This window comes from Dipodomys spectabilis, unplaced genomic scaffold, assembly GCF_019054845.1.
Source record: "Dipodomys spectabilis isolate Male_0828 unplaced genomic scaffold, ASM1905484v1 ptg000157l, whole genome shotgun sequence".
In the NCBI taxonomy this organism is placed as follows: Eukaryota; Metazoa; Chordata; class Mammalia; order Rodentia; family Heteromyidae; genus Dipodomys; species Dipodomys spectabilis.
The window spans coordinates 6,786,865-6,802,156 of record NW_024870834.1 but is presented as its reverse complement, the minus strand read 5'-3'; the positions used below and the strand labels follow the sequence as shown (position 1 = coordinate 6,802,156).

The 15,292-nt window shown below is 50.4% G+C and overlaps 1 protein-coding gene across 2 annotated transcripts in view; it reads right to left on the bottom strand.

The window, feature by feature from the left end:
- The window catches only part of Ccdc88c (coiled-coil domain containing 88C), a 120,157-nt gene that overhangs the window by 57,195 nt on the left and 47,670 nt on the right, over window positions 1–15,292 (bottom strand). For both annotated transcript variants that reach the window (XR_006149432.1, XM_042692561.1), the window contains exon 4: window positions 10,273–10,342. Coding sequence is in view for 1 of the 2 variants with exons in the window: in XM_042692561.1 (XP_042548495.1) it covers window positions 10,273–10,342 (70 nt within the window). In the remaining variant the exon portion in view is untranslated. The remainder of the gene's footprint in view (window positions 1–10,272; window positions 10,343–15,292) is intronic.

Genomic DNA, 15,292 nt, shown 5'->3' with positions numbered 1-15,292 from the left:
AGTCCCAGCACTGACCAAAAAAAGAAAGAAAGAATAGGAAACAAAGGATGGATTCCTGGGTGCTGAGCTTTAAAATGATCTCCACCCCCCCCCCCCCCCGCAGGGAGGACAGGTGTTCGATGGTGGGAAGCTGGCTGATCACAAAGGCAGCCTGTGCCCTCCAGTGACGGGTCCTGCAGAGCAGGTATGCGAGAAGAAGCGGAAGTTCTCAGGTTTCTCCTGCGATGCTAAAGCCTCATTTCTTTCAGGATTTTGTAAAATGACTGTTTTCATAAATACACCCTGTCTGCAAGGTGGGCTCAGTGACACAATCACAGCTCCCTGCCAAGCACCTACTGTGTGCTGGGCACAGGAAACACCGCTGCCGCGGTCCTCTGGGTGTAGCCCACGGGGGTACCAACAGCAGATTCGAAATTTTAACAAGATGACAGACACTATGGGGACGAAGAAATGGAATTCTTGCTTCCGGTGCCAAACAGGCAGGCAAAGATTCCTAAAGGAAACAACGCTGAGCTGAAGGCCCAAGGATGAGAATGAGGGACAGGCTTCAAGGCACAGGGAAGCAGCATGTGCCAAAGCCCAGAGGTTTTCTCAAATTATAACCGCCTCACGGCTAAGCTCGCTAGAGGTGATTTTCAAAGCAAGATGGGGTGAAAGATAAAAGGAAGTGGATTTCTTCTGTGTCTGAGAGATAAAAGGAAGTAGGTTTCTATGTCAGGTGAGTCACCAGCAACCCATGGGGGCAGGGCAGAGAAGCACCCGACAATCTCCTTGGCTACCCACTCTGCAAGGTGAAGAGTATGGGGAACCCTAGGGGGGATCCTGGGGGAATCCCAGTCAATAGCTACAGCCAAGACAGGCCTCACAGCCTCCACCAACCCCTGCCTCCAGGCATCCCCTCAACAGTTCCCAGCAGACAGGTGGCAGAGAGGCTGATCTAAGTCTGTGTGAGCTGAAAGATGTCTGCAGCCACCAGCTTCCTACACGGAAGGGAAAGCGTGTGACGCACACAGGGTGTAAGGGGAAACGTGGGACAGAAAAGTAGCTGGACAATTATGAAAATACACAACATGTTAAAATGCAGAAGCCCTTCAAAAAAATGTGAAGGTTGAAGTCAGATGCCAGTGGCTCACGCCTATAATCCTAGCTACTCAGAAGGCTGAGATCTGAGGATCCTGGTTCCAAGCCAGCGTGGGCAGGAGTGAGACTCCCATCTCCAATGAACCACCAGAAAACCGGAAGCAAAGCTATGGCTCAAAGTGTAGAGAGCCAGCCTTGAGCAAAACGGCACAGGGACAGCGCACCTAGGCCTAGTTCAAGTCCCAAGACTGACAAAAGAAAAAGTGAAAGTTGTATTCATTCAAGGGAGGAAGACTCAGGGACTTCTCTACTCCTGAGTCCAGCGGACATGTGTGCCATCAACCCCACACTTGTTAGGTAGCGCGGAACTTGGCCTCCAAGTCCTGAATGCTGCACGCTGCACATACAAAACACGTCAAGCCCTCCATAGTGGCCCGTGACCTCCAGGATCTATTCTGCTGAACTGCTGTGTTCAGAATACACTTCCTGGTTTGGAGACTCTGAAAGTAAATCCCACCATCTGCAAATAATGCCTGCTGGGGATTTAGGCAAAGGAAGGCAAGAATGATCCTTTCCGGCCCCAAGCTGTCCACCGTGTGTCTAGCCGAGAACACTCTAAAGGGTAGAACTGACTCCTGCCTTGCTGACTCAGTGCTGCTCAGCCCCAGAGGCTGAGAACCCGAAAATCGGCCAGGCTCAGGGCAGGACCCTCACCCTGGGCAGAGATGCAACTCTCTCCTGCAACTCCATCACTTTAACACAACAGGCTACCTGCCCAAAGGCTGGCCTGGACTCTACCTTTCACACAAGAAGAAGGGCAGGTCCTAAGATCTGCTCCCAGGGCCGTGGGAACCTCCTTTCCCAAACCAAGCAAATGTTTTCCCAGCAGCTGCCAACAGATGAATGACCCAAACCGCTACCAGCAACCACCTGGGAGATGACCAAAGTGGACCGACAGTCTCACGTTCCTTTCTGGTTGGGAGAGATTTTAAAAATAAAATAAACTCGGCCTGGGAAGGTGGCTCAGTGGTAGAGCGCTTGCCTTGCATGCCTGAGGCCCTGGGTTCGATTCCTCAGCACCACATAAGCAAAAAGAAAAAAGCCAGAAGTGGCGCTGTGGCTCAAGTGGTAGAGTGTTAGCCTTGAGCTGAAGAGCTGAGGGACAGCGCCCAGGCCCAGAGTTCAGGCCCCACGACCGGACCCAAAAAAAATAAATAAAATAAAATAAACTCCACATACTCTGTTCTCTTCCTGACTTACAACTGAGGCTGGACCACAGACGCGGCCTTCCCTACTCATTTCCAAAGCACGACTAGGGGCGGCCCCTTGATCTGGGAGCAGCAGTGTGAGCAAGAGTGTGTTCCTTTGGAACAGCCGGGCCCACCCGACTCTGCTGGCCCCCACTGGGCTCTACCAGTCCTCACTGGGCTCTACTGGTCCTCACTGGGCTCTGCTCACCACCACAATAGCGATCACTACCTAAACCCTGAGGTCACCGCATTCTTTGTAGTTGGGCACACGGGTTCTCCACCCTCTGTGCCCTACCCTTTGATGAGGAGGCAGACCCCTCTACACACCGGCTCACATTAAGGGGGGGGGCACCCCCGTGAAGCCCTTTGCCAGCTTCCTTATACTTACCACATGTGGCCCCTTCCAGGCACTAATGTAACCAAGCATTCCTCTGCTCATTTAATCAGTCAAAGAAGGTGTATCAACTGTGCACTTCAGCAAGCACGAGCAACATGTCCGTGTGCAATGCGGCAGGATCATCTCTCATATCAAGTCTCACCTACCCCCAGAGGTCCCTAACACCACAGCTCATGACAGGAAACAGCAGTCTCGGGGCTGCATAGCACCCTGGGAACACCATCAACACCAGCAAATGACTCCCCTGTGAATTCTCTTCCTAGCACTGAACAACCAAGAAGACAGGACAGAGGACAGAAGGGAGTCGTCAGAGCCAAGGGGTCCCTCCCCCACCCCCTGCCCCAAATGTCCCAGGTGAACAGAATGACCTTTGACAAACAACATCTCTTCCTTCCTCCTTCTCCTCGGATGGCCCTGGCTGCAGAGCGCAGTCCTGCTGGAAGCCATGGCGGGCGCAGCGCAGAGCGGTGGGAAGTTTACTAAACAAAGCCCGGTATCCAGGCTGGCCCTGCTTCCTGGTGTGTCCTGGGAACCAAACTTTGCGTGTTTCTAGGAGGCAAGGTGCTGGGTTGGCTGCAGGGCCACCCAACACTACACACAGGCTGAGAGACTCGGGGGTCACCCTGGAGCCAAAGACAGCACAGAAGCCAGCAAGCACCCGGGATGCTGTGTCACCATTGGTGGCAGACTCTTCTGAATGGCTCCCTTAAGGCCCAAATAGGAAATAATAGAAATGTTAGGAAAAACAAAATGCCTACAGGGTTTAAAAGAAACAAAAACCTTATTTCATTCCCTCCTTGTAACCAAACAAGTTTAGAAATGAAGTAAAAATCACAAGCCAAGCCCGCTGGGGCCCCACCCCGTGCAGACCCTTAGCAGCCACTCCACAGACCAGGCTGGGGAGCGCAGGGATGGAGGCGGGCACTTGCCAGGTTTTCCAGATCTGCACAGCAAGAGGGCTGTTCCCACTCCAACTGGCCTGAGTATAAGTCCTTGGTTGCTAGGGCAGCTGGCTAGCCCTCAGTGTTCTCAGCTAGCCAGATACAAGGCTGTGCCCTGTGGATGCATGAGAGGAGGGTTCTTGGGCTCTAGAAAGTACTTTGAAGACTCCAGTTAGAGGAACAGCAAATATCCCAGGGTTAAACAGACCCCTGCAAGGAGTCCCAAGAGTTACACTCCCCACCCCCTTTTTTTGTCCATTGTGGGACTTGAACTTAAGAGCCTGGGCACTGTCTGTGAGCTTCTCCTCAAGTCTAGTGCTCTACCACTTTGAGCCACTCTGATGGTCAAATGGAGATAGGAGTCGCATAGACTTTCCTGCAGATCTGTGGGGGAAATCTGTGGGGAACACAGGTAGCAAAGATGGCCCTGAGAGGAAGTTGAGTGGGCAGAGCTGGATTTGTTTAGGTTCAGTGTGTAAACAACTCATGGAAGCTTAGGTGCATGTTAAGGTGTGGCCTTTCAGTGATTGGTTGATCCCATTTCCTCTCCTCCCACGCAGTCTTTTGCTTTAAAAAGGGGATGCTCCCTGTTAATAAATGAGTTCCTGCTTGACTTGACTCCCCGCTGCCTCTGATTGTCTCCTGGGCTAAGGGAGGCTGGGGAACGGGCCAGCGGCCGCACTTACCTCTCCTCTCCTCAACCCCTTCCGTCCATTACCTCTCCTCTCCTCAACCCCTTCCGTCCATTACCTCTCCTCTCCTCAACCCCTTCCGTCCAAAGACGGACGAAGACCCAACACAGATCTCAACCTCCTGAGTAGCTAGGATTACAGGTGTGAACCGCTAGCTCCCACAGTCTACTTTGAAGCCATTCTTCAGGTGCCTTGGGCTGCTTCTCCCTGGCGGCTCTCAGCACTGTTCTAAGCCCCTTCTACATAGGTCAGCCTTCCTCACCAGTATGGTCTAGATGTGGAATGTCCTTCATTCTGTCCTCCAGCTCCATGGTAAAAGGCTTGGTTCCCCAGAGTGTGGCAACTGAAAGATACCTTTAAGAGGTAGAGCCTAAAATCACCGTCATTTGACAGGCATTTTACTGCAGGGTGCTGGCAGCTACTCAGGAAGCTGAGATATAAGGATTCCCTATCAAAGCCAGTACAGGCAGGAAAGTTCATGACACTCTTACCTCCAAAAGGGAAAAAAAACAAATAAAGCCGAAGTAGAGTTATGACTCAAGTGCTAGCCTTGAGCAAAAGAAGCTTAGGTATAGCACCCAGGACCCAGGACTAGGAGGGAGGGAGGGAAGGAGGAAGGGAGGGAGGGAGGGAGGGAGGGAAAGGAAAGGAAAGGAAGGAAGGAAGGAAGGAAGGAAGGAAGGAAGGAAGGAAGGAAGGAAGGAAGGAAGAAGAGGGAGAAAGGAGAGAAAAAGGAGGGGGGGTGGAGAGGTGGAGCTTAGTGGGAGGTCTTTAGATCATGGTCTGACATGCCAAACATCTGGGGAAACAGATTCTGGTATGGAACCTTGGAAACTGTGAGCCCAAACAAACCTCTTCTCTTTATAAGCTGATCACCTCAGGTAAGAGTCACAGTGACAGACAGCCGACTAACATGTCCTCAATGCCCTACCACAGCACCCCTCCGAGAAGCCCCACTGACTTGCCAGGCAGGCCTGGGACAGCACGCTCTCACACCACCTTGCTTCCATGGCTGTTGGGCTCTTCTTCCTCCCCTCTGTGCCCCAACATAGTCTGGGGACCTGCTGCCCAGGGAGTATTCTCCAGGATGCACACAGATATCCACAGCAGTCTGTGCACACAGCCCCCTGCCACCCCTCAAAGGGTTCTCCCTTCTCACCATGAGGGAGAGAGCAAGGCCACACACAGAGCCACTCTTAATGAAGCTCCCAGGGCTGTGCTCAAGGTCCCAGCCATCTTCACAGAAGGGTCCTCGCAGGGAGTGCCCGTGGGGTCACAGCCCCTCCGTGGGAATCTCCTCTGCCATTTAGAATACAAGAAATACCAGGACAGACGATGGTGGCTGCCAGTTGTTCAGTGTGGGACCACAGGCTCTGGTCAACCCCACACAGGGCCAGGTGTGCTGCGCCTAGGAGCAAGCTCCTGCCCGCTCAGCCGGGCTTCCGCATCTGCTCAGTGCTTCACTCCAACCAGCTCAGGTAGGATCAGTGGTTTACAAGTCTGGAAACTACCACAGTATCCCGCAAACCACGAAAGCAAAACTGTTCTCTTCCAGCACCACCGTTGGGTGACTCATCACAGAAACAATTTTGTGAACACCCTGGCTTCCTGTCAGACAAATCTCATCTTTTTCCACATGTGGCCCAGTGAATGGCCCGTTGGCCAGGGAAGAAGTGCTGTGAAGCCAGAGCCCCGTTCCACCCAACACCCTTCCTCCTGTTGCAGAGCAGAGCAGAGGTGAGCCCTGGGTGTTCCCGCAGAATATGATCACATGGTAGTGCAATGGGTCTGCACAATGGTGCAGAGATCATAGTAGGCCATCACAGTGGGGGAAACAAGAGTGGTTTAGGGCAGGACTGAATGCCTACTGGCCTTTAAACAACTGTAAGGAACAGCAAGGAGAGGAGAGGAGAGAGGATGGGACAGAAGCAGCCCCTAGCAACATGCTGGTTCATTGGGATGGTCTATGTGAAGATGCGGCACGCAGGGAGGACAGAGGACAGGGTGCGTGGGAGGAGGAGGCCACGCAGGCACAGTGAGTAGGAACTTGAAGGAGCTGCAGAGATGTCTGCGCCCACCGGTACCTAAGGGACCAGTGTAGCAGGCAGGAAGAACGCAGGCCCTGGTGCTGGGAGGAGGCAAAACAGTGATGTAAGAGGAGGGGCGAAGCCGGCACTGGGGGCTCAGGCCTGTAAATCTTAGCTACTGAGGATGCTGAGATCAGGGGATCATGGTTCAAAGTCAGCCTAGGCAGCAAAGTCTGAGAGACTCCATTTCCAATTAACCAGCAAAATGCTTGACTGGAGATGTGGCTGAAGTAGTAGAGCACCAGCCATAAGCAAGAAAGTTGAATGAAAGTAGGAAGCCTGAGTTCAAACCACACACACACACACACACACACACACACACACACACACACACACACACACACACACACACGAGCATGTGCACGAAAGGGACAGCATAGACCAGATACAATTAAGGTGTAGTCAAGAAGACACAAGGCAAAGGATACTACAACACTCAATCCTGAGAAACCCGAATCCTGACTGGCACTGAGGGGAGAAAGATTTTTCTTCGAAGAACTATCATAGAAAGTGGGAGGAGCTCAAAAAAAGCTAGATCCCAGGTTTTGCTGCGAAGTGGAGACCACAGTAACAAGACGTGGGACAGAAGCCTCCCCGGGACCCACACGTATCAGGAGATAGCTGCAAAGCAGCAGCATGTCAGAAAGGAACAACATCCAAAGACAGAAGGCACAGGGTAAGAGAAGGGGTTTGGGTTAGGAGGGGAGGGCAGATTCTCAGCACAGGTTTCAAAAGCAGGTTCTGTTATATGAAGTGCGTTCTCATATTTGCTGACCATCCTTGATCTCTACCCAGCGGGGAAGAAAGCAGACAGCTGGCTCCTTCTGTCTAGCAGGTACAGGAGCAAAGTTAGATGTACAAAACCCCTCCTATGAGCCCTGACACCTCCCTTTCTCAGGTGAGAGGCAAGGGAACAAACATCTGGTTTCTCAGGACCAGTGCTACTCGGGTGGAAGCTGGGACCCGACTCCCCTGCAATATTTGCCAAAGCCAAAGAGCCCCAAACTGTTAACATGTTATAATTAACACTACAGGGCATAACGCATCTGCCAAAGAGAGCGGGGAGGGGCACGGGGAGCCGCTGTGCTATGCTAGAGATCGAATGCGTGGGAAAGCACTCCCTCCGCCCCAGGCTACCGCACCAATTTTTTTAGAAGCTAATTTTGGTCTTTGTTTAAAAAGAAACATAAAACACTTCACACGTCTATTTTTAACGTGTAAGACTGAAAATACCATTCCATAAATACGTCTGTCTCTCTGCTCGTGGCTCATGCATCTTCTTGCTTGCTGGTGGATGTCCCTTGTCATCCATCCTCCCTGCTCTTGGCAGCCCCCCAGGGAGCCCTGTCAAACCCACCCATCCATGCACCATGGCATCCTCTGCCCTGGAAGGCGAGGCTGCTGAGGCCGCTGTCTGACACGTCAGTCAGTGCAGGCTGGGCCTCCGAGCATAGGCGATGGGTATCATTCTGCTTCTTAGCTTCCCAGCGCCATCTCACCACGTCTGCAGTGAGCGTGTCCTGACTCTGTGCCATCATCCTGGGGCTTCATCCAGGCCACTCACCAAACCTGACAGCAGCTAGAAATCACCTTCTCCAAAATGTGCTAAAATTGGGTTTCCAAACCAGTAAACATCCAATTCTATATGCTCGAGATAAAATCACAATATACGCTTCAGGAAGGTGAATTTTGTGGTATGTAAATTTATGTCTCAATAAAACTGCTTTAAAAAAAAAAAATCAAGCCGGGCACTGGAGGCTCACACCTGTAACCCTAGTTACTCAGGAGGCTGATGTCTAAGGATTGCAGTTCTAAGCCAGCCTGGACAGGAAAGGTTGTGAGACTCATCTCCAACAAACTACTCAGAAAAAGGTGGAAGTGGCAATGTGGCCCAAATGGTAGAGCACTATCTTTGAGCACAAGGAGGCCCCAAGTTCAAGCAAGCAAGCAGGGGGGTGGGGGGAGGTGGAGGGAGGGGAAAGAAGAAGGAAGAACAGAACAGAAAAGAGAAGAAAAAATCAGCACCGCCGGGCGCCAGTGGCTCACGCCAGTAATCTAGCTACTCAGGAGGCTGAGATCTGAAGATCTCAGTTCAAAGTCAGCCCGGGCAGGAAAATTCCGTGAGACTCTTATCTCCAATAAACCACTAGAAAACCGGAAGTGGCACTGTGGCTCAAGCGGTAGAGCACTCCCCTTGAGCTGACGAGCACAGGGACAGCATCCAAGCCCAGAGTTCAAGCCCCACGACCGACAAAAAAAAAAAAAGATCAGCACCCATTTCTCTGTAGCTATTTCTGTTCAGTGCCACTCAGCGTGTGGGGACCCATGTTCTTTGCACAGGGACAATATCTCTACCTCTGGAAGTGGGGTGAGGTGCACAATGGTGGGGGGCAGGAAGGAAACAGGCTTTCATGTCAGGCGGGTGCACAGGGAGACAGGTGCGTACAAAGGTGACGGGACAGATGGGGTGGGAAGGATGCATTTATTATTAGGCTGAATTATACCCCTGTCATTTGTAACAGACCAACGAGGGTGGGGGACCTCGCAGTGAGCATAAACAGCATCACAGGTCCCCATGGAGGACAGCTTTGTTGGCTTCCTAAAAAGATGCTTCCTTTTCCTGGTCTCACAGACATCACAGTGGAACCCAAGTCCGTGTTTCCTGGGGAGTTGAGACCCCACAATGGAGGTATCTATGCTCAGATCCGTCTCTTCCTGGGGAGGGACAAATTGAAAGGGACACACAGCAAGCCAGGCGCCAGTGGCTCACGCCTGTAAATCCTAGTTACTCAGGAGACTGAGATCTGAGGATAGAGGTTCAAAGCCAACCTGGGCAGGAAAGTCCGTGAAACTCTTATCTCCAATAAACCACCAGAAAACTGGAAGTGGCACTGTAGCTCAAGTGGTAGAGCGCGAGCCTTGAGCTGAAGAGCTGAGGGACAGCGCCCAGGCCCAGAGTTCAAGCCCCATGACCGACAAAAAAAAAAATGGGGGGGGGGGGGGGGCGGCGGAATCTGCAGAGCACATAGGCAGCAAAGATGGCGCCGAGAGGGAGTTGAGTGGGCAGAGCCCAATTTGCCTTATGTTCAGTGTGTAACCAGCCCGTGGAAGCTTAGGTGCATGATAGGGTGTGACCTTGACAGTGATTGGTTCCTCTTCCTCCCCTGCCATGCCACCCGCTCCTTTTTGGCTTTAAAAGGGGCTGCTCTCTGTTAATAAAGGAGTTTTCTTCCTGCTTGAAAAAAAAAAAAAAGGACACACGACACTCAATGCTGGACACTGTCCACTAACTGGGGTCATGTATCACCATACCAGTCACAGCTGGTTCTTCCAACACACACACCTGAGGGCCAGGGGGGACTCATTCATTTGGCTCACGCAAGTGCCTGTGCTGGCACTAGGGTTTGAACTCAGAGCCTGGGCACTGTCTCCTCTTAGCTTTTTTTGCTCAAGGCTGGCATATTATCATTTGAGCCACAATTTCAATGCTGACTTTCTGCCAGTTAGTTGGAGATTAAGAGCCTCATCTTTCCTGCCTGGGCTTGGCTTTGAACCTTGACCCTTAGATCTCAGCATCCTGAAAAGCTAGGTTATCCTGGGATTAATTCATTCTTATGGAAGAAATATATGCTCTTGGCTTAGTGTCTCAAGGCAATAAAATGCCCCACTCTTTACAATTTCACCAGAACATCACGTGTTTTCACTTTGCTGGCCTCAAGCTAGCAGCCAAAGCTCTGTGGCCAACAGCTGTCCAAAATCTACAGCCCTGCCCAGACACTGCAGGGGGCAACAGGCGGCAACGGAGGGGGGCGGGGGTTCACTCACCGGACAGTGGGTCTTTGCCAATCATCAAAACATTGGGCAAATTCATTACGATCAGCTGCTGGAGAACTTCCTGCAGAGACAATGGGGGAAGACATCGTTAAGAAAGAGGAAACGTGAGTAAAAAACTATTAGGCAGATTTCAGTTAATCAGGACTGAATATGCTGCTTCTAAATGGTAACCAGGAAGACATTCAATAATAGGCTGCCCCATTTTAAGTCCCATGTCTCGTACTTCTGCCTTGATCTGTTGTTAGGTTAGGTTAGGTTATGCAGAGAGACTTTGAGAAAAAGATGACCATCATGCTAGGAACTTGCATATTTCTTTTGAAGAGATAACTCCTTAATTAGTATTTTTTCCTCATCTATTTTTTTATGATATGGCTTGTTCCATTAAGGTAAAATAGGGTATGAAAATGTCAATGCTGCTACCAAGCCTCTGGAGCCTGAAGATTCAGGATCTCAGGTTAGACGGGCTGTCATACAAGTTGTAGATGAGAAGACTTGGCCTTGACGTAAGTGACCTCCTGGGAGAAGAGATCCATCAGGTACCACAACCTGAAAATTGGGGTGGCCTGCTACAGAGACCCATAACTTACTTTTCTCAGGCCTGTCTCAGGCTGGGCCTAGCCAATCTCCTTATCAAAAGATACTAATTTTACAGGAAAAAAGAAAAGAAAAAAAGGCAGCCAAGTATTACTCTCTTATGACTATAATCCTAGTTACTCAGGAGGCTGAGATCAGAGGATCATGATTTGAAGCCGGCGTGGGCAGACAAATCCAATTAACCAGCAAAAAGCTGGAAGGGGAAGTGTGGCTCAAGTTGTAGAGCTTAAGCCTTGAGAAAAAAGAAAAGAGATCAAGCAAGAGTATGAGGCATTGAATTCAAGCCCCAGTTCTGGCACAATAAGAGGAGGGGGGGAGAGGGGAAGCAGAGCGGGTTTAAGTGTTCTAAAAACGGTGTAATGGCGATCCTTCACCAAGGCTGTCCTGCCCCTTTTTACACGTGTTCCTGCTGAGACACTGTCAGGAGTCCCTTCACGACACCACGGGCAGTGGCTCTACACGCAGCAGGCTGCCCTTCACACTGGGGAAGACCCAGATCAGTACACACAGTGCTAATCTCAGAATGGAATATCTCAGAAGCCTCCAGAACAGGGAGAACAGGGTGAGGACGGGGGTACAGCAGGTGTCCCTGAGAGGCCTGCCCCTTCAAAGAACACAGTGGCTCAAGAGACTGAAAGCTGAGGATTGAGGTTCAAATCCAGCCTGGGCAGGAAAGTCCGTGAGATGCTTGTCTCTAATTAACCATTAGAAAGCCAGAAGTGGCACTGTGGCTTAAGGTGGTAAAGCACTAGCCTTGAGCAAAAGGAGCTCAGGGACAGCACCAACACCCTGAGTTCAAGCCCCATGACCATCAACAACAACAAAAGAACAGAGGTAATGACTTCCATCTTTCTCTGGCTCCTGTCCACACGAGAAACTTAGGGGAGAAGATGCTAAACCACACAAATGGAGACACATAGAGATTTTTACATTTTCTAGTGGCCACTTTGAAAAAAGAAAAAAGTAAATGAGGGGCTGGGAAGGTGGCTCAGTGGTAGAGTGCTTGCCTTGCATGAATGAGGCCCTGGGTTCGATTCCTCAGCACCACATAAGCAGTAAAAGCCTGAAGTGGTGCTGTGGAATGCTGTGGAATGATGGAATGCTAGCCTTGAGCTGAAGCTCTGAGGGACAGCGCCCAGGCCCCAAGTTCAGGGCCCATGACCAGAAAAAAAAAGAGAGAGAGAGAGAAAGTAAATGAGAGTTGGAGGTGCCAGTGGCTCATGCCTGTAATCCTAGCTACTCAGGAGGCAGAGATCTAAGGATCACAATTTGAAGCCAGCCAGGACAGAAAAGTTCATGAGACTCTTTTCTCCAATTAACCTCCAAAAAGCTAGAAGTAAAGCTGTAGCTCAAGTAGTAGTGCTAGCCTTGAACACAAAAACTCAAGGACAGCACGGACTGTGAGTCCAAACCCCACCGTCGGCAAAAAAAAAAAAAAAAGCAAGTAGAAAAGGTGTGCCTCAATGATAGAGCACCTACCTAGTAAGCACAAGGCTGAGTTAAAATCTAGTAACATAAATAACGAAATCACACATCTAAGTATTCTAATGATAACATTTTAGCTAAGCCAATATATATAAACAATCATTTTAACACATAACTCACGAGTCTGATATCTGAGAGTGGCAGATCAAAGCTGGCCCAAGCAGAAGATCTATGACACTCCATTTCCAAAATAACCATCAAGAAGTAGACCTGGAGACATGGCTCAACAAACAGGCGCCAGCTGTGAGCAAGTAAGCTACACAAGCGCCGTTTTAAGTTGCTTTTTCCTATCTTTGAAATCCAACGTATTTTACACTTGCACATACTTTTTACACTATTCTCAATTTGGATGAGAAATTTCCACTGGAAAATCCTTCAAGAGTATGCAAGATTTCACAAAACTTACAGCTGAACTCAATCCCTGCTGTTCCAAACACACTTAAACATGTTCCGTAAACTGAAACTGAACTGTGTGCCTGTTCTTTTCATTCCAACTAAAATGACAGCCTTACTTTGGACACACTAACTACATCGTGAGGCCACATATGGCCACCCCACAATGGTGACAGGAGCCTCTTGGTGGCCAGCGAGTTCCCTCACACTTCTACCCTTCCCTAGGAGAGCCCCACAATCGTGTCAGAGGACCCAGTGCAGTGGGCCTCCCAGGCGACAGGCCAGACCCTCAGTCTGGCAGGACGTGAGGAGCGTGCTGAGAGACCCCCTCCCATGGGGGCCCGTCCAGTGGAGCCTGAGGAACAGAAAGCCACTGTGAAGGCTCAGCTGCCACCGTCTGGCTCAGGGGCCCCTGGCTCTTCCCTGGCCAGCTGCAGGGGGCAGGACCAAGTGATGCTGGAGAGTGGATCAGCATTGCGCTCCCTCCCGCCCCTCCTCCCCCAATGACGGCCACCCCAATACCAAGTCACATCCTGAGCCTGCAGGGGGAAGGGAGATGCAAATGTCACAACTGGGAAGGCTTTTCCACCCTTCCCTTTCCTTCCCTCTGCTCTTTAGGAGTGCTTTCAGATCCTCATGTAGGAGTGCCAGGGGAAACCCCAGAATTTTTTCTTCTCATAAATGAACGTGGACTAATTGCATCCTGGAATGGCCCACTGGCAGTTAATTGCTTTAAACAATCCCCTTAAAGAACTGGGTCAGAGGAGGATGTGCTTAGATTGTGTGCTAGCAGCCTGAGTTGTCTCCCCCCAACCAAACCCAGAAGCCAGGCAGGAAAGTGCTTTGAGATGGAGGCAGGAAGGGAGCCTACCTCAAACATCTAGAATGCAGGACTGTCAACCAAGGTGATCAGCAAAACACACGGGAAGGGAGAGGCCAGGACCCTCCCTAGGAGCACCTATCATCCCAGCTGTGGCCAGTCCCAGGGGACAGCATCTGTGCCAAGCCCAGCAAGCTGCCTTCCCTCAGATCCAGGTTTTCCAGGAGGCACAGGGTAGCCCAGGCATTCAATATGTGAAGTGTTGAAAACAGCACATTACTGGGCTGGGAATGTGGCTTAGTGGTAAAGTGCTTGCCTAGCATGCATGAAGCCCTGGGTTTGATTCCCCAGTACCACAAACACAAAAAGCCTGAATGATGCTGTGGCTCAAGTGGTAGTGTGCTAGTCTTCAGCAAAGGAAGCTCAGGGATAGTGCTCAGGCTCTGAATTCAAACCCCGGGATTGGCCGGGGGGAGGGGGGGGGGAGAGGAGCGTAAGGACAACCCTACACATTTCATAGAAAGGAAAACTCACAGGAGGCAAGACCAGAATGTCAGAATGTTCTTTCTTAAGAGTACCAGGACTAGGGTACTTTTCTCCAGCATTTTCTAAGGATTCTGCCACTTTAAAATAATCTTAACTCTTGCAGCCTGGATTCCCACACAGAAAATCTATACAGGCATCTATTGAGCAGACATCTAAGCTGTGAGCATAACAAACCCACTGAAAGAAAAAGTACCTGTCTATCCTTTCCTGAGACAAGTCACATACATCCAAAATGAAAAATGAGAGCTCGGGAAGTGGGTCAGTGGTAGGATGCTCGTCTGGCAGGTGCAAGGCCCTGGGTTTAATTTCCAGCACTGAAAAAAAAAAATATGACTCACAAAATGAAAAAATGAGAGTTGGGCACCAGCGGCTCACGCTTGTAATCCTAGCTACTTAGGAGGCTGTGATCTGAAGACCTCAGGATCTTTTCATTCCGGCCAGAAGAGTCTGTATGACTCATCTCCAATTAACCATCAAAAGTAGAGAGGTGGAGCAGTGGCTCAAGTGGTGGAGCACAAACCTTGAGTAAAAAAATGTGTCCATGCCCCAAGTTCAAGCCCCAATAATAACAACACGTGTGCGCGCACGCATACACACACCCAGAGGAAAAAGTTAATGGATTGCTGGCATCCCTTGGGAAAGAGAGCTCTCCAGCACAGGTTCTTGAAGGCAGTCACCATCAAAAGAGCTGAGCGCTGGTGGCTCACACCTGTAATCCTCCCTACTCAGGAGGCTGAGTTCTGAGGATCCAGGTTTGAAGCCATCCCATCAGACTCTTACCTCCAATTAACCACCTGAAAAACTGTATGTGGAGCTGTGGCTCATGGGGTAGAGAACTAGCCTTGAACAAAAAAGATCAGGGATAGCATCCAGGTCCTGTGTTCAAGCCCCAGAACTAGCACCAAGTGGGGGGGAGGAGAATCCCAGAAGAGGTTCACCCACTCCTGAAGCAATGCAGGAGCCTCCTAGGAAAGCCTAAACACCCAGCCAGGTAGGCCATCCAAAGAAGTCTGTGCCCACTCCAACCCCTCCTCATGCGGAGAAACCTGAGATCCCAGAAAAGTTTCAGGGTTAAAACACCTTTGTGTGTACATACAGAAAAAGTTCATTCAGCTTGCATTTCTACCAGAAACACAAAGATTTCTAGATTGAGAATAATGATTTCATTAAAAA